The sequence below is a fragment of the Podarcis muralis genome, chromosome 2, assembly GCF_964188315.1.
Source record: "Podarcis muralis chromosome 2, rPodMur119.hap1.1, whole genome shotgun sequence".
Taxonomy (NCBI): domain Eukaryota; kingdom Metazoa; phylum Chordata; class Lepidosauria; order Squamata; family Lacertidae; genus Podarcis; species Podarcis muralis.
In genome coordinates, this window is record NC_135656.1 from 88287924 (window position 1) to 88315151 (window position 27228).

The 27228-nt window shown below is 43.6% G+C and overlaps 1 protein-coding gene across 1 annotated transcript; it reads right to left on the minus strand.

Annotated features, from left to right (window-relative positions):
• Positions 1 to 744: 744 nt before the first annotated feature.
• LOC114591786 (cullin-associated NEDD8-dissociated protein 1-like) lies at positions 745 to 25716 on the minus strand. The gene is made up of 15 exons (XM_077924990.1): positions 25445 to 25716; positions 17646 to 17789; positions 16989 to 17143; positions 16298 to 16421; positions 15688 to 15944; positions 14814 to 14919; positions 13702 to 13850; positions 12523 to 12815; positions 10932 to 11073; positions 8771 to 10276; positions 6750 to 6845; positions 4438 to 4607; positions 3406 to 3570; positions 2735 to 2842; positions 745 to 1850 (listed from the first exon to the last, which is right to left on the minus strand). The coding sequence occupies exons 1-15, from the start codon at positions 25510 to 25512 to the stop codon at positions 1623 to 1625; spliced, it is 3711 nt and encodes a 1236-aa protein (XP_077781116.1). The 5' UTR covers positions 25513 to 25716; the 3' UTR covers positions 745 to 1622.
• Positions 25717 to 27228: the final 1512 nt, after the last annotated feature.

Below are 27228 nucleotides of genomic sequence, written 5' to 3' on the forward strand. Positions count from 1 at the left end.
AACCAGCTTCAATGAAAGCTCATTTGCATATGCATAGTAGTATGTGAAATGGTAATTACTAAGGTGTTCTGCTCTGAGAAGTTGGGGAAGGGCCATAGCTCAGTGGTGGAGCTCCTGACTAGCATGCAGAAGATGCCAGGTTCAATCCTTGGCATCTGTCGGTAGGGGCTGGGAGGGAACCCTGCCTGCTACATGGCACGGTGGACAATAGGAACTAGGATGGACCAAATGACTTACTACAAGGCAGCATACCTGTTTATTCTTTGTCTATGTGTTGTGATCTTTCCTGCTTCCTTACTTGAAGAAAGCAGATGCTGCTTGAAATTTAGAATATAACCTCAAATCCTGTACAACCCTACATTCTGTTTTATCCAAGTTGAGAGCACAAGCTTAGTCGTTGCTGGATGGGTAGAATATTGGGTATCTTGGAACTTCCATATCTGCATACAGTGGTACCTCTGGATTCGAATGGGAGCCCCGTTCGCATCCTGAGCAGAACGCAACCTGCATGTGCACGGGTCACCGCTTCTGGACATGCATGTGACATTTTGAGCGGCGGACCTCGGATGTAACCCATTCCGTTACTTCCGGGTCGCCACAGAACACAACCTGAAGCGTATTTAACCTGAAGTGTATTTAACCTGAGGTATGACTAGTAACAAGCAGTATTTTTGTAGCAACTAACTTGAACTCCTTACAGAAATCAACTTGCAAAAAAAAAGAAAGCTGCAATTGAATCAATACTGCTGATGCATTTATGATCTTTATTTTCAATGGATGTGGTTCATGTAGAACAAAAAAGGTGACACCCTGTTTTATAAATAGAGCACTTAAGTGATTCACAGACTGACTCAAATGGAGAAAAAATCCTATAAGTGAAGCTTAATAATCCACGGTTGCAAGAAATTAACATTTTCTCTGCTGTACTGTGAGATTTAAACAGCAGTATGTTGGTGTTAGCATTTTTATAACCAGTTGGTGCCATTTCATTATTAAATACTTCATACCAGAAAGATCAATGGTTCTTGGGAGTGACATGCTAACTTTTTGTATTTTAAAATAAATGCTTTGGTATCAAGCTCTCATGGGGGGGGGGGGATAGTAAATACCCAGCTGCTGCATTTAAGAGGTATGTGGTAACAGACGAATATTAAGCATAAGGCATTCCATCATGGAAGATAGTTGGGTTACTTTCATAGTTTAGCACTTCAGTTCACCTGCTACTATGAAAGTCACTCAAGTCAGTGTAAAATTAGCACACATAAAAGTCACTAACTGAGGCAATTATGAGATCTTTATAGCATAACTTCATTTATCATCACTGTTTTATAAAATTCCATGATAGTGCCACCACATCAGTGACTTGAGATAATTGTCAATGCACAACTTTTGGCAAAAAATCATGATTGTGTATTTGAGCTAAAGAATAAGTGACCTTAAAAGTGGTGTTACCCTATTGATATCAACAGGCCTTACTGCCATTTTTATGTTTCTAAAATCATGCCTGTTTATATAGGAAGTTGTCATTTTTAAAATGACATCTGCATCTAAAATCAGCTCTAGAATATGATTGTCCACCCTCAGCATAGTGGAGTGTAAGGAGGAGGAGAACATTGGGAGTTCTAGCTCAAGTCCATTAATTCTGCAGCAGACAATGAAGTAGAATCCTTTTGAATGCTTTCAAAAAGTGAAGACATTTCAGGATTTGCTCTGATCTGAGAGTAAAATTCTGCCATCACAGGGCTTTTATCTACATCAGGGATGGTCAATAAGGCAGCTACTGCCCTCATTGCAGAGCGTTTCAGTTCATCTTGCTTCTCAAATTCCTGTTTTACAGAGCCAGCTTTTACCTAAGAAAAATATATTTAAGAAAAATAAGACATTTTAAAAATGACCTTCTGGCAGAACAAAAATACGCTAATAAAAATCAAACTGACTGGCAATCCTGTAACTGGAGAAATTGCACTGAGCAAGCAGAAGTCTTTGTGTGAGAGGAACAGCAGCCCGGAATAAAACACAGAGACCTTATAATGGCTTATAGCAGAGATTTTCAACCTTTTTGAGTCCACAGCTCCGTTGGCCAACTGCATTCTTTCTGCGGCACCACTATGGCGCTCAGGAGCCCAATTACATCACCACTTGCTTGCAGAGCTGGCAGCCTCACCCTTTTTCAAACACCCTCCTTGTGGAGTGTTCCCTTAGCCTCTCCCCTCTCCTTGGGTGTCTTCTGGGCAGCTGCTACGGTCATACCTGGTCTCTGAATTCCCCACCCCCCACCCCACTCCAAAGAGGTGCCTCCCAGAGGCACCATTTGCCTGTGGAGCTTATAGCCAGGGCTGCTGCAACAAACAGCTGTACAAGCCCTTGGGAGGCAGACATGCGATAGGGCATCTGAGGGAGGGAAGGAAAGAGGGACAGAGGCCAGTGTTGCCCGTGGCACCCATATCATTCAAGGCACCCCAGGGTGCCACAGCACACTGGTTTAAAACAACTGGCTTACATACAGGGTTACCCTCCAGATGTTGGGCTCCCAAATCCCAGCAGGTCTAGAGGTCAGGGAATACAGAAATTGTATTCCAGCAACCTCTGGAGGGCCAAAGGTTAGCTACCTCTAGCTTACAGCAATGAAAGGTAGGTATTCTGTCTAGCCTGAGAATGGAGGGCAGGGGTTCAAACAGACCTGGAAGCTAACTGCTCAAGGAAATGAAATACTTGAGCTTTCCTAGTATATTACCTTTGTAGAGCAAGTTGCTCGCAGGGGTTCAACTAGTCGTTCTAATCTTTGTAGGACTGCATTAGGACAGAGTGTTGAAAGGCGAGCCAGCATAATGAAAGTCAGCATCTAAAAAAAAAAAAATGGAGAAAAAGGAAAAGGCTACAATGAACTATTTCCCCCCTGAAGATTTTCAGTGCTACAATTTCCAGTGACTTAACGATCACTTTCACACAACAGGTTCAAGCAACCATCATCAGCCTCGAATCACTGCACCAAAGTTCCCATTGTATTCTTAAATGATAGATTTTTCTATGATAAACCAGGGAAGCAAATGACAAAACTCCATTGTTTGGCTGTTTCCCTACTCCTAAAAACTCCACAAGAATGGCAGTGACTTGCAGGCCGGCAACACTTCTTCCCTACTCTCTCTTTCCTATGTAGAAGTGATGTCCAAACATTGATCTCGTGAGCTTCAAAACCACTAAAAAGGGTTTCACTATTTAGGAATATATAGAAGAGCTCATGTTCAAACAATTAACACCCAAGTTTAGGCATTCACTTGTGCACAGGGAGGAAGAAAACAGCCTTGTTCTCTACATGGCGTGGGAGGTGAGCAACCTCTAAACAGCCCTTAGTGAAGTAGTAACAAATGAAATAAGCTGTGCTGCTAATGAAAAGGAGGTAGTTACCCTGATGTCATAATGATCTTTCAAGCCATCCTCCACGTGATTCAAGTACTCGTAAATGTCTAGTCGGTCAAGGCAGCTTTCCAAAAGTGTGTACATGCATTCAAAAGCAGCTTTCCTTACATCAAGGCCATCATCTACTGTGTGTTTGAATGGCCCCATTTCTACCTAAAAAGAAAAAGGGGAAATGCTATTATACCTGGTCATTCAAAGAGAGAAGAGCTTTCCAGTAGGCAATATCTGCATGACACCAGCATCGACAACATTTAAATCCTCTCTTCTATATCCGCTGCTGCCTCAAATATTCCCCAGAATACACACAGTCCCTATCCTGAACAGTGAACTATACCACATAGTTGCCCTGAGGCTACAATCCTAAAAACATCAGGAAGAAAGTTCAGTTTAACACTGAAACGCAAGTGCATAGGATTGCACTGTAAAGCTTAAAACAAGTTGTACTACACGGGGAGAACATAATTTCTTGAATTTTATAAATCATTAGAAGGGATGCCAAAATTTATATATGATGAAATGAACAGAACTAACGTCTGCTAAAGGTTACATGTGCTATTAGACTTTTCCACCCAACCAGTAACAATCACAAATGTCTGCACTCCCCTGCTGTACAAAATTTTAAAGCCCGTTTATCCTTATCCTGATTACTCCCTATTTATGTTGGTAATTACTTTTGACATTAAAGCAAAGACATTATCAGCAAAGCATTTTTAATGTGTAAGCTGGGGTTTGAACTGTTTCAGTTGTCAGAAAAACATACGCTACTTCATGCTACTTGTAAGGGCATTGAAATGCTATAGGGTCCATGAAACTAGAAGCCAAACCACATTTTCATCTCTTTTTTTACAGTGAAATTGCTAAACCAAATGTCAATCTATGTATTCTGTTTATGCAATATATGCAGACTTTAGGCAAACAGAACCTATGGAGTTAAACCAGATAAATCCACACACTTTGCAGGAAAAAGCCAAATCACAATATGAAACTGAAATGGATAATATTATCTACATGGGTCCATACCTCCCGTATCAATTCCCTTCTAATCTTGGTTTCATTATACAGGTGGGGCAGTACTGTGCTGAGCTGGTCTCTGATCAGAGTAGGTTTGTTGTGAGCAGCAGAATTAAACATAGCTAAAGCAACACGTCGAACATTCAAGTCGGGATCCTGAAGTGTTTTTAAGAAGTCACCTGCATAGTAATAATACAAAAATAATAATACTTCAACAAAAATAATACTTCAAAACCAGCTGGGAAACAGCAACTGGTCACCTTGTCGCAGATGTGGAAGAGAGATCCAGCATGTTCACCTTTGAGCAGCATGGGAACGTCACTATGAAATAACAGCCTCACTCCATAAAAGACAGACTCAGTACCCCATCAACTGAGTCACACCTACAGAAACTGTGAAAACAAGGTGTCGGCATTGTGGAAACAAGCCACCTTAAACCCTCTTTTCTATACTTCTGACCCTGATGCCCTCCGGATGTTTTGGACTACAACTTTGGACATGCGGCTAATCCAAAAACATTGGGAGGGCACAAGGTTGAAGAGGCCTGCAGTGACTAGATTAGCTGCATCTGTTATTAACACCATTCCCTTTCCCCTTCATTCTCTGAAAATTAAAACTGGAAACAGAACTCAAATGTACAGTGGTACCATGGGTTAAGTACTTAATTCGTTCTGGAGGTCCGTACTTAACCTGAAACTGTTCTTAACCTGAAGCACCACTTTAGCTAATGGGGCCTCCTGCTGCTGCCGCACCGCCAGAGCACGATTTCTGTTCTCATCCTGAAGCAAAGTTCTTAACCCGAGGTACTATTTCTGGGTTAGCGGAGTCTGTAACCTGAAGTGTATGTAACCCAAGGTACCACTGTATTAGAAATGTCAGAATATATAGCAGCAAGCAATTTCTTTTTGACAAACCTCATCAATATTGAAATTAGCAGCCTCCACATAAACTGAACTGCAGATGAGAAGTTTTGTCCAAAGCAAAATCTGTGCATGGCTGGAACTGGCTTCCGCTCAGACCACAGGACTTTGCCTTTCTCTTCTCGTGGGCCCTCCAAAGTCTGATCTGAAGGAGTTAAGGGACTCTCCAGAGCAGATTTTAGGGCTGTGCAGAGAAAGCCATGGTCCTGTTGCATGAGCAAAAGTCGTCTTGTACAACCTTTGATTCCATCTGTGATTTTTAAAAAATTCTCTCTTAATTCTCCACCTATGAGGTGGCTCCAAAAAACTACTAAATTCACCCATCCTTGATCTGTGGATAGATTACTGTAGAAATAACCAAGCCATGTATAGAAACAAACAAGTTCCTGCACAAGGAGCATTTCCATGACATAACCAGCACCAAAGGACAGGGGGTACTACTATCATCAGGGTTGTTTTGAGTTGTGCTCTGGCACCATGTGTGAGCTACCTGCAATGTAATCAGTGCTCTTCAAGTCCCCCATTAAACCAGGGAGGAGGCGAGGAGGAACCAGGCGTAAACTCAATCCCAGTCTGGTACATGTTGTTCTCTTTGACATCTGGTGGGAGGGCGTTCCACAGGGAGGGCGCCACCACCGAGAAGACCCTCTGCCTGGTTCCCTGTAACTTGGCTTCTCGCAGTGAGGGAACCGCCAGAAGGCCCTCTGCGCTGGACCTCAGTGTCTGGGTACAACACATGTTACCTCCTTGTGTGCTGAATCTAAAGCTCAACACATTGATTTTATTGTATGTTAAGTGGAAAACTTTCAGTACAAAAATTGATTAAAAAAAATAAAATTCAACACGTTGAAGGGGGAGGGAATGGTGGGGAGAGTAAACAGGTTGGGGATTTATTTGTGGAGATTCAGTGTGGTGTAGTGGTTAAGAGCAGTAGAGTCGTAATCTGGTGAACCGGGTTTGCTTCCCCGCGCCTCCACATGCAGCTGCTGGGTGACCTTGGGCCAGTCACACTTCTCTGACGTCTCTCAGCCTCACTCACCTCACAACGTGTTTGTTGTGGGGGAGGAAGGGAAAGGAGAATGTTAGCCGCTTTGAGACTCCTTCGGGTAGTGATAAAGCGGGATATCAAATCCAAACTCTTCTTCTTCTTTCTCTGCTCTAAAGCATAATGGCTAATATATTGAGGGGGCCTTCTAAAACATGCATTCAGCCTTGCAGTTCCACTGATTGTGGTTAAAGAACAACTCCCCTAGATTATTTATTTTTGAGTACCTTTAAATGGGAATTGCAGGCAGTTAAAGCAAACCACTTGTACAGCCACTATGTGTTTGTTTATCGTAACAAAACAATGCCTGGTATTCTGATCACCCAGGGAGGTTTCTGTATGAAACGAAGATTTACCTATGCATCCTTTAAGAAGGGGATCGATGGGCTGCGGATGATCTGAAATGGTGAATTTGATTGCAGTTACTACTGTGCTTCGAGCATATGGTGAACCTGCAATCAAAACAGAGGAAAGAATCGTCTTAAGAAGGAGCATAGAGATCAGATAACAACATTTTATTAAGAATGCTATTCAAATTCCGCCACTCCAAAAGACACACAAGCACAGACACACTCAGAGAGAGACAGAGAGAGAGAGAAATCCAAGCTAAGCCAGCAAACAGGAATTTTAAGTGTGCATGACATACCTGTTTTGGTACTCAAGTGATGTTACCAGCTGGAGGACTAAAACTATAACTAACTTTACATTCATCTCCCTGCTTAAGCCACTTGGCAGACAGCTGCAGTTTAAGCAGGGTGGTCATCTAATGGTCTAATGAAATAAAAATTTTATGCAGACTGGCAGCAGCTGCACACTGTCAGACGAAGGCAGAGTAAAGTGACAAACAAAAATGCTTAGTAGTATGAGCAGAATTTTACTGGGAACATTTAGCCTGGCAAAGCAATACTGTATTGTCTAAAATGGGATTTTAAAAACCTTTCCCAGTGCTTTATTCCCAAACATCAACACTGATTTAAAGAAAAGAAAATCTCCGTTTAATTTCATTCTGAAAGCCCACACCTCTGTGATGACTCCTTAATTTCCCCCTCTGCATTAGTCACAGCAATAATAGCCTACACCCATTTTCTGCACTGCAGAAATTTCCCTCCTAGATGAAGCCCCTTGAAATGGGGAATATAGCCATTGCTCCCCCATTATATAAAGATAGTCATCCACAGAGCTGCACTCAGACAATTCTGTCACAATAGCAAGCCCAAATGAAATTGGAACCCTCTTCCACAGTATGCTTATTTTATATACAGTGGAACCTTGGTTTACGAACTTAATCTGTTCCTGAAGTCTGTTCTTAAACCAAATACGTTCTTAAACCAAGGCATGCTTTCCCTAATGAGGCTTCCCGCCACCGGTGCCTTTCCACCGTTCGGCTTCCATTCATAGACTGAGGTAAAGTTCGCAAACCAGAACACTACTTCTGGTTTTGTGAAGTTCGTAAACCAAATAGTTCGTTAACAGGACTGTTCATAAACCGAGGTACCACTGTATAGAAGTATTTCTACAATGTATCACAAAATAGCAAGGCAGCGTACACTGATAAACATACTTGGGGGGGGGGGGGAATTACAGATAATTTTTAAGGTGACTTGGCCTAGTGGTTAATCCAGAACTGCCCATTATATTTGACACCCCTCTGTTAGGCAAACGTTAAGACATCTGAAGAAAACCTACTTTGTTAATACCCTACAGAATATGGTTTCATTAGGAACGTACAAATGTAGAAGAGAACATGTGTTTGCCCTTTTAAATAAAAACCTAAGGGGTTTTTTTCCTCTTAAAAACAAATACTGTAGTTTCTTCTTCATCGAGTTATCTATATACCAGAATAGTCCCCCCCACCCTTTTTTGTTCCCATTTTGTTCTCCTAGCTGGAACATCTCTCTTGCCTTTTCTCCTCCAAAGCTACACTCGCATCAATATACAGAAGAGCCAACCAACAAATTATTATAATTTGCTGCAGCATCTAGTGGCCATCCACTAATACTATAAAAATGAATGCAAATGCATAGTTTTTAGTAAGTTTCATGAGTTTTATCTGAGTTTTTATGTCCAAGGTTATTATGCACAGAGAGCTCTTTGATTAAGCCATCTATAAATCCCTCTAACTAAAATATGCCAAACAAAATCACTTATCTACTGGAGAGGGAGGCCCTGCCACTAGTTCCAGCTTTAAGGCCTGCCCATGGAGACACCACCTCGGGTTGCTTCTACCACCTGAGGCAGTTGCTTCACTCGACTTCATAAGTGGGCTGCCCTTGCTTCCACAGCACTGGCTCAATGACAGGAGTCATGAAAGGCACAGGGGGCCTTAGTGCCGACAGCATCTCAATAGTGCTACAGTTGGGCTTGGCCTCATTGTTACCTGATGACAGCTGTTTTTTCAACCTGGGCAGCAGCTGAGAAGGATTCACCACGGTCAGTTTCCCCAGGCACTCGGCGACTACGTTGCGGGTCCCTTCCTCGGTGCATTCGCAGTGTTTGAAGAGCAGGGCCCAGATGTCCTCCACGTAGGGTTTCAGGCTCTCTCCCGGAGAGGAGCTGATGACTTCCTTCAAGGAGTGGAGCAGCAAGTATTGCCGTTTAGGCTGGCCTCCAATCTCTTTGAGCATGAAGGGAAGGTACTCTTTCAGGCTGCCCGCACTGATGTTGCCCAGAGCGTAGGAAGCTGCCGATTTCACCTCTTCGCTGGGCGAAGCGAACGCATCCAATATCACGGCTTTGAGCTCCTTCTGAGCGCTGAGGTTTGTGGTGCGTCCTATTTCGGCCAGGGAAAGGAAGGCCAACATTTTGACAGCAGCGCTGGACTTGGGATTCTTCACATCCTGAATGAACTGGTTGACCACCCCGGGTGCTTCTTTGGGGCACACGGAAGAAAGGGCTGCCACGCACTTTGCAACAGAGTGATAGGCCTGCTTATGTAAATTTGCAGGTGCCCCACTAGGGCTCGAAGAGTATATAGGGCTAGTCAGCTGCTTCATCAGTTCTGCATAACTCATGTTGACTGTCTTAGTTACAACCAATGCTTGGAAGAAGTCCACAATGGCTTTCAGGGCCCCGCCTTGCATCAGAGGCGAGTAAACAAGCTGAAAGAGTCCCGAGAGAACTGTACCACTGATCTTGGACAGGGACGAAGGATAAACCTTAGCTAAGGTTGTAAGGAACACGATAGCCACCTGAGAAACGTGCATATCGTTCTCACTGATTAAATCAGGGAGCTCTACTAGAACACATTCAATCATGGCCGGCTTGAGGCTGTCGCTGTAGTTCTTGATCAAGATGTCGAGAGCCGTCAAGGTACTCAGTTTCAAGGCACGCTGATTCTTTCGCAAGAAGGAAGCCAAAATGGGGAATCCTTCTGCAAGAATGGGCCTCAAGTCTATTCTGAGTGGGGAGCTGGCAATTAAAGTTAGCGCTTTGACTGTGGTCAGTCGGGTTATTTCATTTTTCAGCCTCTCCAGGAAAATCTTCAAGGTTGGCTGGAGATCACTGCTTAGGTAATCTCCAAGGTTGCAAACAATCTGCCCCATGCAAGAGATGGCCCGTTCTTTCACCTCCTGGTCAATGTCAGCAGCTTTCAACCTCTTCAGAGTAGCAGAGAAGAGGTCTCTCACATAGGGCTTGGCATCAAACGTACAAGGCACATCCAGGGGCCGGATGATTTTCACCAGCTGCTGCGTAACCAGCAGAGCTTCCGAAGTTATCTTGTAAAAGGGATCTCCTATGCAAATCACGACAGGGGGCAACAGGGCCTTAACATGTGGGTGGAACACATCCCGGGAGTGGTTGCAAAGGACGACATGAAGGAAAGACAGCGTATCAATCTTCATGTTGGAGGAGCTGGATTTATCAGTCAGGGAGAAGACAATGCCTGTTTGGAGAAAGTATTAGTCAGCTTGGTTCTATTTTTAGAATACAAAGTTCGCTTCAGACAGAATTAAACTCATACAAAAGAGAATTGGCAGGGTGGAGATTTAGTCACAGATAAATTTGCACTCTTTAATAATTTGCACCTTCCACACAATTTGTTTCATGTACAAATCCCTTTGGGTGCCTTATAGTAGCTTACAGAAGTCATTCCCCTACTATATAGCTCCTTGGAGGGCAGGTAACTCTGCTCTCTCACCAGACTCCAATTCTATCTAAAGCAAAGGTGTGCTAGAACAAGCTCACCTCAGAACTGGTCACCTGCCATGTCTATGCCAGTGACAGCTCTGAGCAAACACTCTGGCTTGAAGTGATGTGTGCCTCCACTTTGTATGAGAATTTAAGATAAGAAAGGCCATCTACCCCCAACCCATGAAGTTCAAATGGATTTTTAAAGGACTAGATAGTACCAACTCTTGGCTTCTGCAAAGCCAATGGTAAAATATCCACCGACTTGTTCTGAAGGAGCAGAAGGTTAGCTATGTATGTAAAAGAAGCCACTGTCATATGGTTTAGGTGCATCACATTTGAGAATGAAAAATATTCTATACTGAAAACCTTTTGCCCTGCTACGTCCCCTCCCTCCTGACAAGTTTTACCAGGTACTAATGCAGGTATGTGATCTGCAAGGCAACCAGGAAGAACATTAGCCAGTTCTGTCAGGAGAGTGAAGCACCCCTGTCTTGACTTGACACTCTTCTCTTTGAGCTGCTTGTGCAAGGCCTTGACGATGTTTGGAACCTGTAAGGTTAGAAAGAAACTCATTAGTAACCCAACACGAAGCTAAAGAAGCAAGTGATCCAAGTCTAAGACTGGGCATTAATCATTTAGTATGGAATGGGAAGGGGAGCCAATTTGCAAATGGTTTCTGTTATGCAGGAAAGGTTATAGTCGTGGATTGTTTCTTCATAATATTCATCTATGTGGATATGGGTGAGCTTCTCAGAGGGGGGCAGGAAGCAAACACATAGGGGATCCAATTCTTTTCAGATAAAGTTTTTCACATGAACTATTCTTCCAAAGGGATGTTTTTTAAACAACAATAGCAAGTGTACTGTGTGTCCAAACGTTTGGACAGGAGCCATTTTTAAAACTTCAGATCCACCAAAATGTTCCCCCAAGATCCACGAAGTAGGATCATTCCAATCAAGTACATTTCAAATCAATGCATGCCCTATCTCTGCAGGCACTCAATAGCCACAGACCCCATTGCTATCAAGCTGAGATATGGATTCAGAAAGTGAAACACAACTTTTAAATGGCAGCTAACATTTTGCTCACTTCAGAATAGTAGCTGCTTTGCTACAGCTGCTAGAGAAATCATACTGTTTTGAAAACAATGCAGTGGGTGCTGACGACGAGTTATTTTCTTCTTTCACTTTCACAGCACACCACATTTTCATAAGCTGACAGAAGACCCAATTACGTGAATGTTCAAGTGGCAGAGCGTATGCCCACACCGCCTGGGTCACCCCTGGGTCTCCACCCCTGGGTCACACCTGACCCAGGAGCAGAGCTGCTTCAACCAGGCTCAAGGCATGCCACAGCCAAGGAGGGTGGGCTGGAGCCTTGCCGCCAACTCTCCTGCTCCCCCCCCCCCCACTTCCAGGTGAGACCTGACCCCAGACCAGAGCTACAGCCAGGCACAGCTTCTTAGCACACAGAGCCAAACTCCAATGAAGGTGCCTGCTGTGGAGGTGCCTGGTCACTCCCCCCCCCCCATAAAAATTGCACCTGGACCACGGCTGCCATGACTTCCCCGCCATGCTAAACCAGTGCACCTTTCCTCCAAGGCGTCTGCAGAGAGGAAGGGCTCCTCCACAAAATAGTAGGCTGCATCTTCCTGTTGTTGCTGCTGTCTATCTACTCATGGAACCAGATCATCATATCAGAGCAAGCTTGTTCATCATCAGTTGTCTTAAGGGCAACAGAACTCCATTTGAACCAACAGAGTTCCATTTGAACCAAGCCAGTGAGTCTAATGTAAGTTCATCGTTTTGAAACCACCTTGTTAAGCCAGGGATGAGGAATCTTTGGCCTTCCAGCTCCCATCAGCCCCAGCCAGCAAGGTCAGTGGTCAGAAATGATGGGAGTAGAAGTTCAGCAAAATCTGGAGGGTCGCAGGTTCCCCATCTCTGTGCGAGGCAGGGTCATCTCTTCAGGCCCCTGGCTCCCTGCTCCATCACTCACCTGGTTCTGGAGCATGGTGAGAGGTATATCCTCCTTGCTTGCCTCATCTGAAGCATGCAACCAACTCTGAATGGGCAGCGTTTGCTTCAACAAAGATATATAAGCACAGAAGATGTCTGCTTTAACATTCTCCTCCCTTTCCTTGAACCTGCTTATTAAAGCCGGTGAGAGTGTTTTGTAGAAATCCTGCAGGAGGTCGTGCCTGGTGCTGACAATAGCCTCAAGGCACTTCGCCGCAGACCTGCGAACTTTCCAGCTAATGTCATCATCGTCACTGTACTCATCGTCACTTTCTAAGGAGGAAAAGTGGAAAACCAAGCATTAGGAAAGTGGAAATGTAGATCTTGACTACTTTAGGGTGTAACAGGTCTACATCTTATTTCTCTTTTTCAAACAAAGAAACACAAGGCGAACAATGGGACAATAAATCATTGCTTCAAATCTTCCCGTAACACTGCAGTACAATAGGATTTTGATATAGTTTTCCGTCCAGTTAGAATTACAAGGGCCGTGTTGGACATACTTCAGTACAGAAAAGAAACGTAAAAGGAAAAAGGTCAAGTTGGTTGCATGTCCCAGCAAGAACAAGAGAAGGAGAATCACTCTCTTTCCTTCTGCTAGCTGCTGGATAGACTGGCCTCTCAGTGGATCCTGCTATGGAGGAACAGAGTTGAGAAATAGCCAGTCTCAGTCAACACAATGGGAAGAAGTTTGCTATCTCTCCCTCTCATTCAAACAACTGCAGGGCAGGCGGTTGGACTCGATGGCCCTTGTGGTCTATTCCAACTCTATGATTCTATGAAAAGTAGGCACTGGAGGACCTATCTGAGAAACAGGAGCCAAGTGGCCGTTGATTATAGCTAAGCCAGGCCTCACTGCCTCTCCTGCTTAACAATGAAAATAATTCATTTCAGCTGATCTATTTAAACCCATCTTGCAGGTGCTCCAAAATCAACTTGGACATGTTTTTGGAGAGTGAATTTATGGTTACTTCAAAAGCGACGAACACGTTGTTTTCATGTTCTGCTGACCATGGAAAGATGAGTCTCTCCATGCCAGCCTCTGGGCTGGATGGCTCAGGAAAGAGACAGAGAGGTTTGAAAGGACTGTTCAGGATACTGATGGGGCAGCCCAGGATTCTCTGAATATATCACCATCAGATTCCTAAGCATGCCGTACCTTGTTCCTCATCCTCCCCATTTTCAGTTTCCATCATTTCTTCTTCATCCTCCTCCTCGTTGTCATAGTTATAGTTTGGGTCATAAGTGATATATTTGAGGCACAATGCTGTCACGCTAGGAAGGTGAGGGGCAATTTCTTTTGGACACCTTTGAAAATAGCAAGAAAAGCTCAAATGAAAACGGAATAAAATACCTAATTCAATAAATAGTATTCTCCATACAACCAATTAATAACAGTCTCTGTCACCCCCAAGGCTTGAAACACCTTACATCAGTTTCAGAAACATCACCATACTTCTTAATTGTGATTGATTGCAACTATGAGGTCTCAAATGCACACATGACCCTCTCGAAGCGCTGCCTATTCATTTCAACAAAAAGTCCAGATTCACGTGCACAAAGGAATATGTATGCAATCGGGGTTCTACTGAAATCAATCTGGAAACTGATATTTGCATAAAATCATTATCTGGACCAGATACAATTCCACAACTGGACCACTCTAGGCAGGATCACAGGAGAGGTTCAGTGTGTCAAAATTTCCCTTAACAGTTATACAAAGCACACGATCTCTTTTCATAATGCCTGATTCAATCTCACTCTATTCCTGTCTTTTTTAAAATGACATAAGCCCTTTTCTTCGTTTTATTTTAGCTTTAGAACAATGAGGAAAAGGAAGTTATACTCTTCCCTGAAAACAAACTATTGGGGATTTCAGCTGCAGAAACATGACTCAAGTTTCAATTATTTTAGAACTGCGACTCTTCACTACAAAATTTCCAGATCCACCAGATGTGTCCTGCTTGATACGTCTCCATTCAGTGGTAAGTCCCTTTCCAGCAGGTGTGGTTATATAACATAAGGAAGTCATTACATAGGCATGCAAAGGGGCCAGACAACCATCTAGAAAACATCACTGGAGGGCTCCTGAGACACAATTCCCTTAACCAGAATAAAATCAGATCAGATAGCACAGATTTCTGGATAGCAGCTTATTGAAAAGCAGACCCTTCACAACCACACCACCCCCCAAAAAAAATACACAAAGCAACATGGCATGCTGAACTTTGCATGTCACGGAAAACCAGACCATGATAAACATACACAAACCTTCTCACAAAAGACTCAAAGGCCTGGAAGCAATATTCCCTCAGCTCATCATCCTCAACGTTGCAGTACTGAACGATTAAGGGGATCATCTTTTCCAGATAGTCTCCTAGAAGACAGCGAAGGAGTGAACCATTAAACATAAATTTTCCCAGGCCTAGTGAGTAGTCAGGGGGCTCCCGATAGTGCTGGAAGTAAAATCTGAAATATCATCAGTTTTTCAGACATATCATAATGCATAACTATCTCTACAACGTGAAAGGGAGCCCTTATCCAGTTACAGCAGTGCAATGGCAGTTTGCATGTTAGAAATCAATAGATCTGGGACCACATAAATCCAAGAAAATAGTAGCAGCCGCAGTGAAAATATCTCCTTCATCCTCAATTTAAATCACCCGCTGAAGTTTTTTTTATTGCTTACAATTATCCATATGGAGCAATTTCCCATCTCATTTGCTGGAGCCATCTGAATTGATCTGTTCTGTATATATCTTTGACACTTTCTTCACTCCTATTCTTTGCTAGTGGCCTGTTAGAATCTTAGGCCAGAAAGCTGGGCTCTCATACACCTGGGCATCTTCCAGCCCCATTGATCCTAGTATAAAAGGTTCTTAGCTTACCCAAGCAATAAAAACTGCCTTTGGCTCCTGCTTACGCCGTAACATACTCAAAGTTGCTACAGCAGGAAAAGATGTTATGGTAGTACAACTACCGGTAGATCCCCAAGATATTAACTCAGGAGTTCAAAATAGGCCCAGGTAAAAATCCCACCTCACTAGAGGAATGAAACCAAGAGCTAAGGGGGAAATATAGGCATAGAAATCCACTTGGGTAACAGCAGTCACAAGTGGCAAAGCCTTCGCAAAACAAGACTTACCTATGCGGTGCCCAGCCTGCCTGCTGATTCCAGCAATACACTGGATGTATGTTCTGGTGGTAGACGTGGAGTTGTTTCTCTTCAGCTCTGCTAAGAGGTGCTCCATAAGCTCTGCAAAGATGTTCCCATTGCAAGTCAAAACCAAGTGGCCAAGGGCAATGATGGCCCTTTTGCGCACGGCCAACCTGGGACTTGTCAGCTGAGGAAGGAGGCAGTTCAGGATTGAGGAATGGAAGGAATACAGAGTCCCCCCTAACCTGCAGCCATGGGCAAGAGACACAGGAGACTCGTGTCAGCATAACTCCTCGCCAAATAGCGGCCACATAAACACCACGAAGAAACAACTTGCTGGCACTTCTCTACACCTTTCTACAACAAAATGAGGAACAGAATTCACATATTTTCCTATCAACACAGTTTTTAAGAACAAGTTCATTAAAACCGAGTTATGAATACTGCCTGAATTGATTTTTCTCTAACGTGTCATTCGCTTGGTGCCAGGAAAATAACACACTTAGTAAAGCGTAATAATGCTTCTGTGCTCTTCATCTCTAGAAAGCTGCTGCAGATGCATCCTACTACACAACTGTTTGAAACATTTCCTTTATACCTGCTCAAAATATCTGACAAGATGTCAAGAGCTTCAAGCTGCACAGAGACATCTTCTTGCTTTCCAATGGCTCCAGTAAGCTGGGCTGTGATTTTTTTGCATACGTTGGCTGTCATAGTGGAACCTATTAGGGTGGGGAGAAAACCAGAATTAAGGGGTGAATGAAACTTTATTTGCATCAGCCATCGGCCATAGCAACAAAAAAACAATGTGATATACACAGAACAAAATAAAAAGTAAATTCTATAAAACACAGTTTAGGTTCCTGAATCAGCAGTCAAATAGTAGACCTTATTCTGATTGCCCCAGCTAGAAACCTGACAACCTTTGCAGTCATCTTCTCCTCTTGATCTGCCAAGAGAAACGACACTGTGGCAGTGGTTGGGCGACCCGGAATGGTCAACAAAAGAGGGGAATTAAGGGGTTTGAAAAAGAACAAGGAAATATATCTGGCAATGCTTCAAATGCAGATTATCTTCCTTCGACTACGACAATTTTTAGTCAGAGTGGTGAGATTTGCATTAAGTCCTAGTGTAATTTTCAACCATTTCATTTCTAGCTTTAAAAGTAAAATAAACCCTTTCCACTCAGGACATGAATGCATTTCTGTTTAATAGCTTCTAGGATTTGGAAAAGGAATTTTACAAAACTTCAAATAGGAGAGTTCGGGTTTTGGTTTTGTGCGTTTTACCTGTAGATGGAGGAGGCAACTCAGAAATGACCGTCTTCAGACCAATGCTGGAGATGTCCCGGAGCTGTTCCTTATCCGATAACATGTTTGTACACAGTGTATCAACAATTGTTTCCACCTGATATTCTTTCACTTTGCTCACCAAAGGGCCCAAACTGCAATGCCAGGGTGAGGGGGTGGCAAGGAAGAAAGAGATAAGAGGTATCACACATGAAATGTTGTTCCCAATAGAAATCTTCCGCAGACAAGGCTTGGAAGATGACAGCTATAAAGGAAATACTGTACTCATGGGAGCAAACACAGGAACTTGCCTTATATCAGGGGCATCTTTCACAAGGGAACACTGGGAGATGGCAAGTCAAACAAGCAAACAAAAAAAAGTACAGCTTTCTGTTGCAAGCAAATATGCACACACATATGCTGTAGGATCATCCATAATCCCCTCAAGGGTTGTGTCTGTGGACAGGATCAGCAGGCAAAGCCACAAACCAGAAACTGAACCTACATTGTGTGAAATAGCAAGTTTTCATACAGGGTGAAAAGCAAAATACAAGACAACATAGCCTACAAAAAACCTGTCCAAGCCTCCTTTGGATTACTTAGCAGTTTTACGTAAAAAACCCAAGTACTGCTGTAGCTGATGTAGAGGGGTCTTACCATTTGACGGCCAGGTTTTGCACCTCCCCGTTTTTGTCTTCAAGTAATTTTAGAAGCATTTTCACAACTTTTTTCTCACTGTCTTCGTCTAGCTTTATGGAATCTTTCTGCAGTTCCATCATCAGGTCATTGGTAGCCATAAACCTGGGGTGGGGGGGCGACACACACATCAGCAATAGGTTGTGCTGATTGGCAGGAAGCAGTTCCAATTTAAAAGGAATGAAAGATTAAAATCCATAGAGCTGGAGTGAAAGGAAGAACAAACCTTTACCAACAGTAACCAATCCATAGATTGCCTACTAGTTAAATCAATATACAGAATCCCCTTAACTAAAGATAACCAGGCATATGGAAGCAAAGTATTTACTTAGCTTAAACCATTTTTTTATTTTAAAAAACCTCAATCTTCCCAACAATCTTATTTACAGCAGCAAAACACCAAGGGGACAATGGCATGTTCCATCTGTTGCACAAAAGTAGAAGCAGCTCTGTGAGCCTTCACTAGCTGAAATAGTTATATTTATCTTCCCATCTATTCTCAAATGCATGGTTTACAATTAGAGAATGTTAAGTATTCTCCTTCATTAACAGAATGCTATGGGTGCTAGCTTATATCAAAGTGCTATGCCAGACACAAAGCCAGCACTTTATCAGCTGGTGCTAGAAGAGGCAGTGCTACACAGAAACAAAACTTGGTCCACACCTCAGTGTTTAATATTGGCACTTCCCTAGAGATACTACTACCTATTGCAAAACATCATTTCTCCGGGATCATGTACAAAGTGCAGCTCCCAATGATGCATAATCTCTAGCCCTAAACAGCCATTCTTAATGTACCATTTATCTTTGCTTGAGAATCATTAGCACATAATTTGGACAGGGCAGGGGAAGCTGTTCATATTTGGCAAAATCAGATGCGAAGGACTTCAAAGCTTTCAGTGAGGGATTAGCCTTGAGAATTGGGACAGGATTTTCTACATATTTGGGGATAGGGTGAAAACTCACAGAAAGGCATTATTTGCAAACGCTCCATATATAAAAGTGAACAAGTAGCATACAGGAAGCAGACCCAGGCACACCAAAGAGCTGACCATTTCAATGGCACCCACAAAGTGCTTACTAAGAACCTGTGGTCTTACAGGTAAGGTGTTGTTGTTGTTGTTGTTGTTTAGTCGTTTAGTCGTGTCCGACTCTTCGTGACCCCATGGACCAGAGCACGCCAGGCACCTCTGTCCTCCACTACCTCCCGCAGTTTGGTCAAACTCATGCTGGTAACCTCGAAAACACTATCCAACCATCTCGTCCTCTGTCGCCCCCTTCTCCTTGTGCCCTCCATCTTTCCCAGCATCAGTGTCTTCTCCAGGGAGTCTTCTCTTCTCATGAGGTGGCCAAAGTACTGGAGCCTCAGCTTCACGATCTGTCCTTCCAGTGAGCACTCAGGTCTGATTTCCTTAAGAATGGATGCATTTGATCTTCTTGCCGTCCATGGGACTCTCAAGAGTCTTCTCCAGCACCATAATTCAAAAGCATCAATTCTTCGGCGATCAGCCTTCTTTATGGTCCAGCTCTCACTTCCATACATCACTACTGGGAAGACCATGGCTTTAACTATACGGACCTTTGTTGGCAAGGTGACATCTCTACTTCTCAAGATGCTGTCTAGGCCTGTCATTGCCCTTCTCCCAAGAAGCAGGCGTCTTTTAATTTCGTGGCTGCTGTCACCATCTGCAGTGATCATGGAGCCCAAGAAAGTAAAATCTCTCACTGCCTCCATTTCTTCCCCTTCTATTTGCCAGGAGGTGATGGGACCAGTGGCCATGATCTTCGTTTTTTTGATATTGAGCTTCAGACCATATTTTGCGCTCTCCTCTTTCACCCTCATTAAAAGGTTCTTTAATTCCTCCTCACTTTCTGCCATCAAGGTTGTGTCATCTGCATATCTGAGGTTGTTGATATTTCTTCCGGCAATCTTAATTCCATCTTGGGATTCATCCAGCCCAGCCTTTCGCATGATGTATTCTGCATATAAATTAAATAAGCAGGGAGACAAAATACAGCCTTGTCGTACTCCTTTCCCAATTTTGAACCAATCAGTTGTTCCATATCCAGTTCTAACTGTAGCTTCTTGTCCCACATAGAGATTTCTCAGGAGACAGATGAGGTGATCAGGCACTCCCATTTCTTTAAGAACTTGCCATAGTTTGCTGTGGTCGACACAGTCAAAGGCTTTTGCATAGTCAATGAAGCAGAAGTAGATGTCTTTCTGGAACTCTCTAGCTTTCTCCATAATCCAGCGCATGTTTGCAATTTGGTCTCTGGTTCCTCTGCCTCTTCTAAATCCAGCTTGCACTTCTGGGAGTTCTCGATCCACATACTGCTTGAGCCTTCCTTGTAGAATTTTAAGCATAACCTTGCTAGCGTGTGAAATGAGTGCAATTGTGCGGTAGTTGGAGCATTCTTTGGCACTGCCCTTCTTTGGGATTGGGATGTAGACTGATCTTCTCCAATCTTCTGGCCACTGCTGAGTTTTCCAAATTTGCTGGCATATTGAGTGTAGCACCTTAACAGCATCATCTTTTAAAATTTTAAATAGTTCAGCTGGAATACCATCACTTCCACTGGCCTTGTTATTTGCAGTGCTTTCTAAGGCCCATTTGACTTCACTTTCCAGGATGTCTGGCTCAAGGTCAGCAACCATACTACCTGGGGTGTACGAGGCATCCATTTCTTTCTGGTATAGTTCCTCTGTGTATTCTTGCCACCTCTTCTTGATGTCTTCTGCTTCTGTTAGGTCCTTACCACTTTTGTCTTTTATTATGGTAATCTTTGTACGAAATGTTCCTTTCATATCTCCAATTTTCTTGAACAGATCTCTGGTTCTTCCCATTCTGTTGTTTTCCTCTATTTGTTTGCATTGCTCATTTAAGAAGGCCTTCTTGTCTCTCCTTGCTGTTCTTTGGAAATCTGCATTCAATTTCCTGTATCTTTCACTATCTCCCTCACATTTTGCTTGCCTTCTCTCCTCCGCTATTTGTAAGGCCTCGTTGGACAGCCACTTTGCTTTCTTGCATTTCCTTTTCATTGGGATGGTTTTCGTTGCTGCCTCCTGTACAATGTTACGAGCCTCCATCCATAGTTCTTCAGGCACTCTGTCCACCAAATCTAAATCCTTAAACCTGTTCGTCACTTCCACTGTGTATTCATAAGGGATTTGACTTAGATTGTATCTTACCGGCCCAGTGGTTTTTCCTACTTTCTTCAGTTTAAGCTTGAATTTTGCTATAAGAAGCTGATGATCTGAGCCACAGTCAGCTCCAGGTCTTGTTTTTGCTGACTGTATAGAGCTTCTCCATCTTTGGCTGCAGAGAATATAATCAATCTGATTTCGATGCTGCCCATCTGGTGATGTCCATGTGTAGAGTCGTCTCTTGTGTTGTTGGAAAAGCGTGTTTGTGATGACCAGCTTGTTCTCTTGACAGAACTCTATTAGCCTTTGCCCTGCTTCGTTTTGATCTCCAAGGCCAAACTTGCCAGTTGTTCCTTTTATCTCTTGATTCCCTACTTTAGCATTCCAGTCCCCTATAATGAGAAGAACATCCTTCTTTGGTGTCACTTCTATAAGGTGTTGTAAGTCTTCATAGAACTGGTCAATTTCAGTTTCTTCAGCACCAGCAGTTGGGGCATAAACTTGGATTACTGTGATGTTAAAAGGTCTGCCTTGGATTCGTATCGAGATCATTCTATCATTTTTGAGATTGCATCCCAGTACAGCTTTCGCCACTCTTTTGTTGACTATGAGGGCCACTCCATTTCTTTTACGGGTTTCTTGCCCACAGTAGTAGATGTGATGGTCATCCGAACTGAATTCGCCCATTCCCGTCCATTTTAGTTCACTGATGCCCAGGATGTCAATATTTATTCTTGCCATCTCATTTTTGACCACCTCCAACTTACCCAGGTTCATGGTTCTTACATTCCAGGTTCCTATGCAATATTTTTCTTTACAGCATTGGACTTTCCTTTCGCTTCCAGGCATATCCGCAACTGAGCGTCCTTTCGGCTTTGGCCCAGCCGCTTCATCAGCTCTGGATCTACTTGTACTTGCCCTCCGCTCTTCCCCAGTAGCATGTTGGACGCCTTCCGACCTGAGGGGCTCATCTTCCAGCGTCATAACTTTTATATGCCTGTTGTCTTTGTCCATGGAGTTTTCTTGGCAAGGATACTGGAGTGGCTTGCCGGTTCCTCCTCCAGGTGGATCACGTTTGGTCAAAACTCTCCACTATGACCTGTTCATCTTGTGTGCCCTGCTCGGCATAGTTCATAGCTTCTTTGAGTTCTTCAAGCCCCTTCGCCACGGCAAGGCAGTGATCCATGAAGGGGAGGTAAGGTGTTATCACCTTTCATAGGCCAAGCCTGGCTTGTGAATTCCTCACAGCTGGTCTGTGCCACAATCTAAGCTGCCTAAACTTCTCTCTATCGCCTTCTCTGCATTTTTTACTCTCTTCCATATCTATATCCAGGGCTTTTTTTTTTCAGCCAAAGCTCACAGGAGCTCAGTTCCAGCACCTCTTTTTCTAGAAAAATAGTAAAGGTAAAGGTAAAGGTACCCCTGCCCATACGGGCCAGTCTTGACAGACTCTGGGGTTGTGCGCCCATCTCACTCAAGAGGCCGAGGGCCAGCGCTGTCCGGAGACACTTCCGGGTCACGTGGCCAGCGTGACAAGCTGCATCTGGCGAGCCAGCGCAGCACACGGAACGCCGTTTACCTTCCCGCTGGTAAGCGGTCCCTATTTATCTACTTGCACCCGAAGGTGCTTTCGAACTGCTAGGTTGGCAGGCGCTGGGACCGAACAACGGGAGCGCACCCCGCCGCAGGGATTCGAACCGCCGACCTTTCGATCAGCAAGTCCTAGGCACTGAGGCTTTAACCCACAGCGCCACATGTGTCCCTTCTAGAAAAATAGCACTGTCTAAATCCACTTTGGGGAGAAGAGATGGAATAAATGGAAATGAAAGGCTTCCTTAGGAACCTAGAGTTATTTGAAATGTACTGTATATGAAAATATACAAAGCCCCAATCAACCTCTCCTACCTAGCTCTTTCCCCCTTTGTTGCTGTTGCAAAAACATGAACAGGGAAGTGGGGAAAGAGAAGAGGAAATAAGAGGAGCTCTTCCCACACATAGTTCCTGGAAAGGGCAGACAGAGCCGAAGAAGTATGCAATATGTGGAAACATAAAATACATTTGGCCTATTGCTCCAACATTAGTACCTGCAGCTGCCTCACCACCACCATCATGAAACTAGTCACCAACCACGATATTATCCACTGTGTTAGCTGCAAGCCACACAGGTAGGATCTTCAAAAATTAGGCATATAAGGCTGAAATCTTATATACTCTTACCAGGGAGTACGTTCCACTGAATTCAATAGGATTTACTTCTGAATAGACATAGATAGGATTGTGCTGTAGGTCAGCATCAATATATCTGTTTGTTGTGGTTGCTGCAAACCTTATAGGTATACCTAGGCCCACACCTCACCTGAGTATAGTGACTCCACATGTGGCATTAATGAGATCACCCAACACTTACTGCTGTGCCAATGTGATGCCCTTGGCCTGCTCCTAACGCCTCAGAGTGGGATGTTCTATCAGAGTAGAAGTCATTACCTCTTCATTCTCATCACACATGGACTAATCACAGAACCTCACAAGTTTATGCCTTAAAGCTGCCACCTAGACACACCTACTCAGAAGCAAGTTCCACTGAAATCAGTTGGGCTTTGTTCAGAATATATTCATTTAAGATCAGAATATAAGAACTTAAAAAAAAAACTTCTTTGGAGTTAATTATCCCATTAAGGTTTTATCTAAAATATTTAATAACTACAGTATTCCTTCTGAAGACTTTTTTTTAAAAAGGACTTCTGCTTAAAACTGGAATCTCAAAAGAGCTGAACTCTCAGTTATAAGTAACCACCGGAAATAAGGTTAAAATAGTAAGCTTTCAAAATACACAACTCAGATATATAATTGAGACACTGAGAAAAATGAGTAAAACTGGTTCAGGGCCTTTAATAAATTCACAGTGCAATTGGAGGCATGCTGTCTCAGAAATCAGCCCCAGTGGATTCAATAGGGCTTACTCCCATGTAAGTGTTTACAGGAATACTTTATTTCCAACACATATTATACACACAGTAAAATAATAAGTGTACTGTATAAACAATTATGTTTATTCACCAGGATATCACCACCCTGAAATGTAAACATATTTCAATATCATTTCCCCAAATAGAATCAAATTCTATTCATGAGTACAGTAAAGGTAAAGGGACCCCTGACCATTAGGTCCAGTCGTGACCGACTCTGGGGTTGCGGCACTCATCTCGCTTTATTGGCCGTGGTAGCCGGCGTACAGCTTCTGGGTCATGTGGCCAGCATGACTAAGCCGCATCTGGCGAAAAAGAGCAGCACATGGAAATGCCCTTTACCTTCCCACCGGAGCGGTACCTATTTATCTTACTTGCACTTTGACGTGCTTTCGAACTGCTAGGTTGGCAGGAGCAGGGACCGAGCAACGGGAGCTCACCCTGTTGCAGGGATTCGAACCACCGACCTTCTGATCGGCAATCCCTAGGCTCTGTGGTTTAACCCACAGCGCCACCCGCGTCCCCCCATGAGTGCAGTAGTCAAGTATAAATCACACTGGTATTAGAAGGTGATGGGACACCATACCAGCCCAATACTGTTGGCACATCAAGCACACGATAGATACACTGATTCCTCCTCACAATTTTGAACATAGAACATATTTTTTACATCCCTCAAGTACAGGTAACCGTAACCAGAATCCTAGTGCTTGGATTTAGACCAATTTAGGCCATACATTCCATGGAAATCAAAGGGATTTCCTTCCTTCCCTCTGGGGAATGTTAAACTCTATTAGCACCATACTCTGGAGGGCAGAGATACAAATCCTCTTTTACACATTTGGTGGCTGATTTCCCACCCACTCCTCTTACTTAGTCATACTGTACTGTATAGTGATTCCTTCAAATATACATTCTATGCAGCCATAACCTGCAGCCTGTTTTCAGCTGCTGCTTGCAAGACTTGAATGCATCTTCTTCCAGTTACAAGTGAACTTCAGTCTGGTTTCCTCCAAACACCAGTGCTTGGTTGGCTATTATTCCCCAGCTTTGCGAGATTCAGATTTGTTTTTCTTTAAAAATGCACTGAAGGCGACCAATCGTCTCCCAAATGGTAACAGCTGATTAGGAAGATTCCCCACCCACTCCAACCATGGCCCACTGCAGCTGTCTAGCAGCAGTGCATCTCTACCTCTGTCTCGGAGGAGGAACATAAAAGGTTATCATAACATCAGCTACCCAGTGAGAAATTTTAGGACGGCAGTATTCTCCTTCTCAACCCTGGAAGCCTGCAGTACGTTTCATATCCGTCTTATTAGCCCTGTCTATAGATACAGCACACACTACAGGCCCCATAGTATAGGGGGAGGGGCGATATTACACTGACTACAGCCAGTGAGCCTCCTTAGTTCACATCATCCCCTTTAGAAGGGTGTCCTTTTTCAGGCGTAGGTATTTTTAAAAAGCCTCCCCCTCTTCCACAACCCCCTCCCTCTAAAAGGCTTGCAAGGAAACACGCAAACACACACACACGTGTGTGTGCAATCCAAAAGCCAACAACATACGAAACCTCAAAACATGACTTTACAACATGCACCCACGCAGAATATTATATGCACCAAACGCTACCAAAGCTCGGGTCCTACCTAAAATCTTTGTCGGTGGATGTCATCTTCTCCAAAAGGTTGGAGATGTGATAGGATATGTTAGTCATCTTGGACAGCTGGCCTTGGAAGACGATCTCTTCTGTGCAGCCTGTTTTAAAATATTATATAGGTGTTCAGGAAGGAGTTGAAGTTTCTTGCTGCCCTAAGAAGGGGTTCCTTCTGCTGGCGATCTGCATGGAGAATATGGCGACAGGAGGGCCACCGTGAGACGGGGGTAGTGTTTTTCCTCTCTCTCTCTTTTTTCCTCCCTCTCCTACCCCCTCCCCTGGTTAGAAGTCGCTGGAAAAGCTGAGCCCCTGCACTGTTATCATAGGATATATATAGCCTATAGTCGGGGATACGGCTGGGCCGAGGGCGCCACCTACTGGCAGATATCCGCAGCCTCTCAAGTTACAGGAGAGGGGGGAAGAGAAGGCAGCAGCTGCTGCGCGTCTTTTCACCCCATTCCAGAGGATGCTCTGCTATATTGCTGCAGTGGGACTGCAGGTGTTTGCTAACATCCTGCATCTTCTTGCAATGAAAGAAGCACCAGCGATAAATCACCCCCTCCGTGCTGGGTGCATGGTGGGGTCAGCTGAAATTAATAGCTGACACGGGGTGGGCTTGTCTTGAATATCAACTTCTCTCTAGAAATTAATCAACTGTTCCCCCAAATGGAAGAACAGGCACAGCTACTCATTGTCTGCACAGCGCTTTCTAAATTGAAGAAGAAATAATATGCAATATTATTTAAAAAACAAACCACAGCTACATGCAAGCTGAGATCTCTGAAGGAATAAATATAACATTCTTTAAGTGAAATAGTATGGGAAAGGAGAAGGGTTGCAGCTTCATGATAGGGCATCTGCTTTGGCATGCAGGAGGTCCCAAGTTCAGTCCTCAGCATCTCCAGGTAGGGCTGGATATGTTTTCTACCTGAAACCCTGAAGAGTCGCTTCCAGGCAGTGTCAACAATACTAATCCAGATGAACTAATGGCCTGACTCGGTGTATGGCAGCTTCCTATGTTCCTATGGAAGCGGTTTATTTATAAATTACGTACAAACCAATCCCCTGAAAAATTTGGCATAGCTAAACCTACTGAAACAAATTGGCTTTTGTAGCAGAACTCTGCATAGGACCAGATTGCCAACAGGGATTTCAATGGGAAAGTATTGCTGGGTCCTCTTGCCCTCCCCCATAACCTTTCTTGGTAAGCCATTTTTATTTCTGTTGTACAGATGAGGAACAGTGAATTTCCCAAGGCCACATAACGCATCCATGGCAGAGGAAGTACCTTAGCACAATCCTATGTGTGTATATACTCAGAAGTCTCTCTGAGTGCAATGGGACTTACTCACACGTAAGTGCATGTAAGACCAATAGCCACAAACTGATTTTCTAGTGGCAGCTTACACTAGCTCTGTGACTGATTTAACTTGGATCTAGAATCTACTTACCTGGCGTCAAATACTGTACATACCCCTGCCCAGAGAACATGCTTTTCCAGTGCTTTCAAAACGTTCTCATTGCAGGTTACAAACTGAAAATATTTAATGATTGCAAACAAATAAACCACTCTACTCTTTGAAATGAACATTAAGTAACTGCTACTTGTTTGCTGATTTGTGGGCTCAACTTTCTGCATACGATACAGCGTACACAAAACTGTTCAGCGTAAGTTTAGTATTTTGTAGGAATAAATTTACATTTCTATGGGAAGCAATATATAATAGGAATTTGGAAAAAATATGAAAAGACTGTTTACAGACAGTCATCTGAACA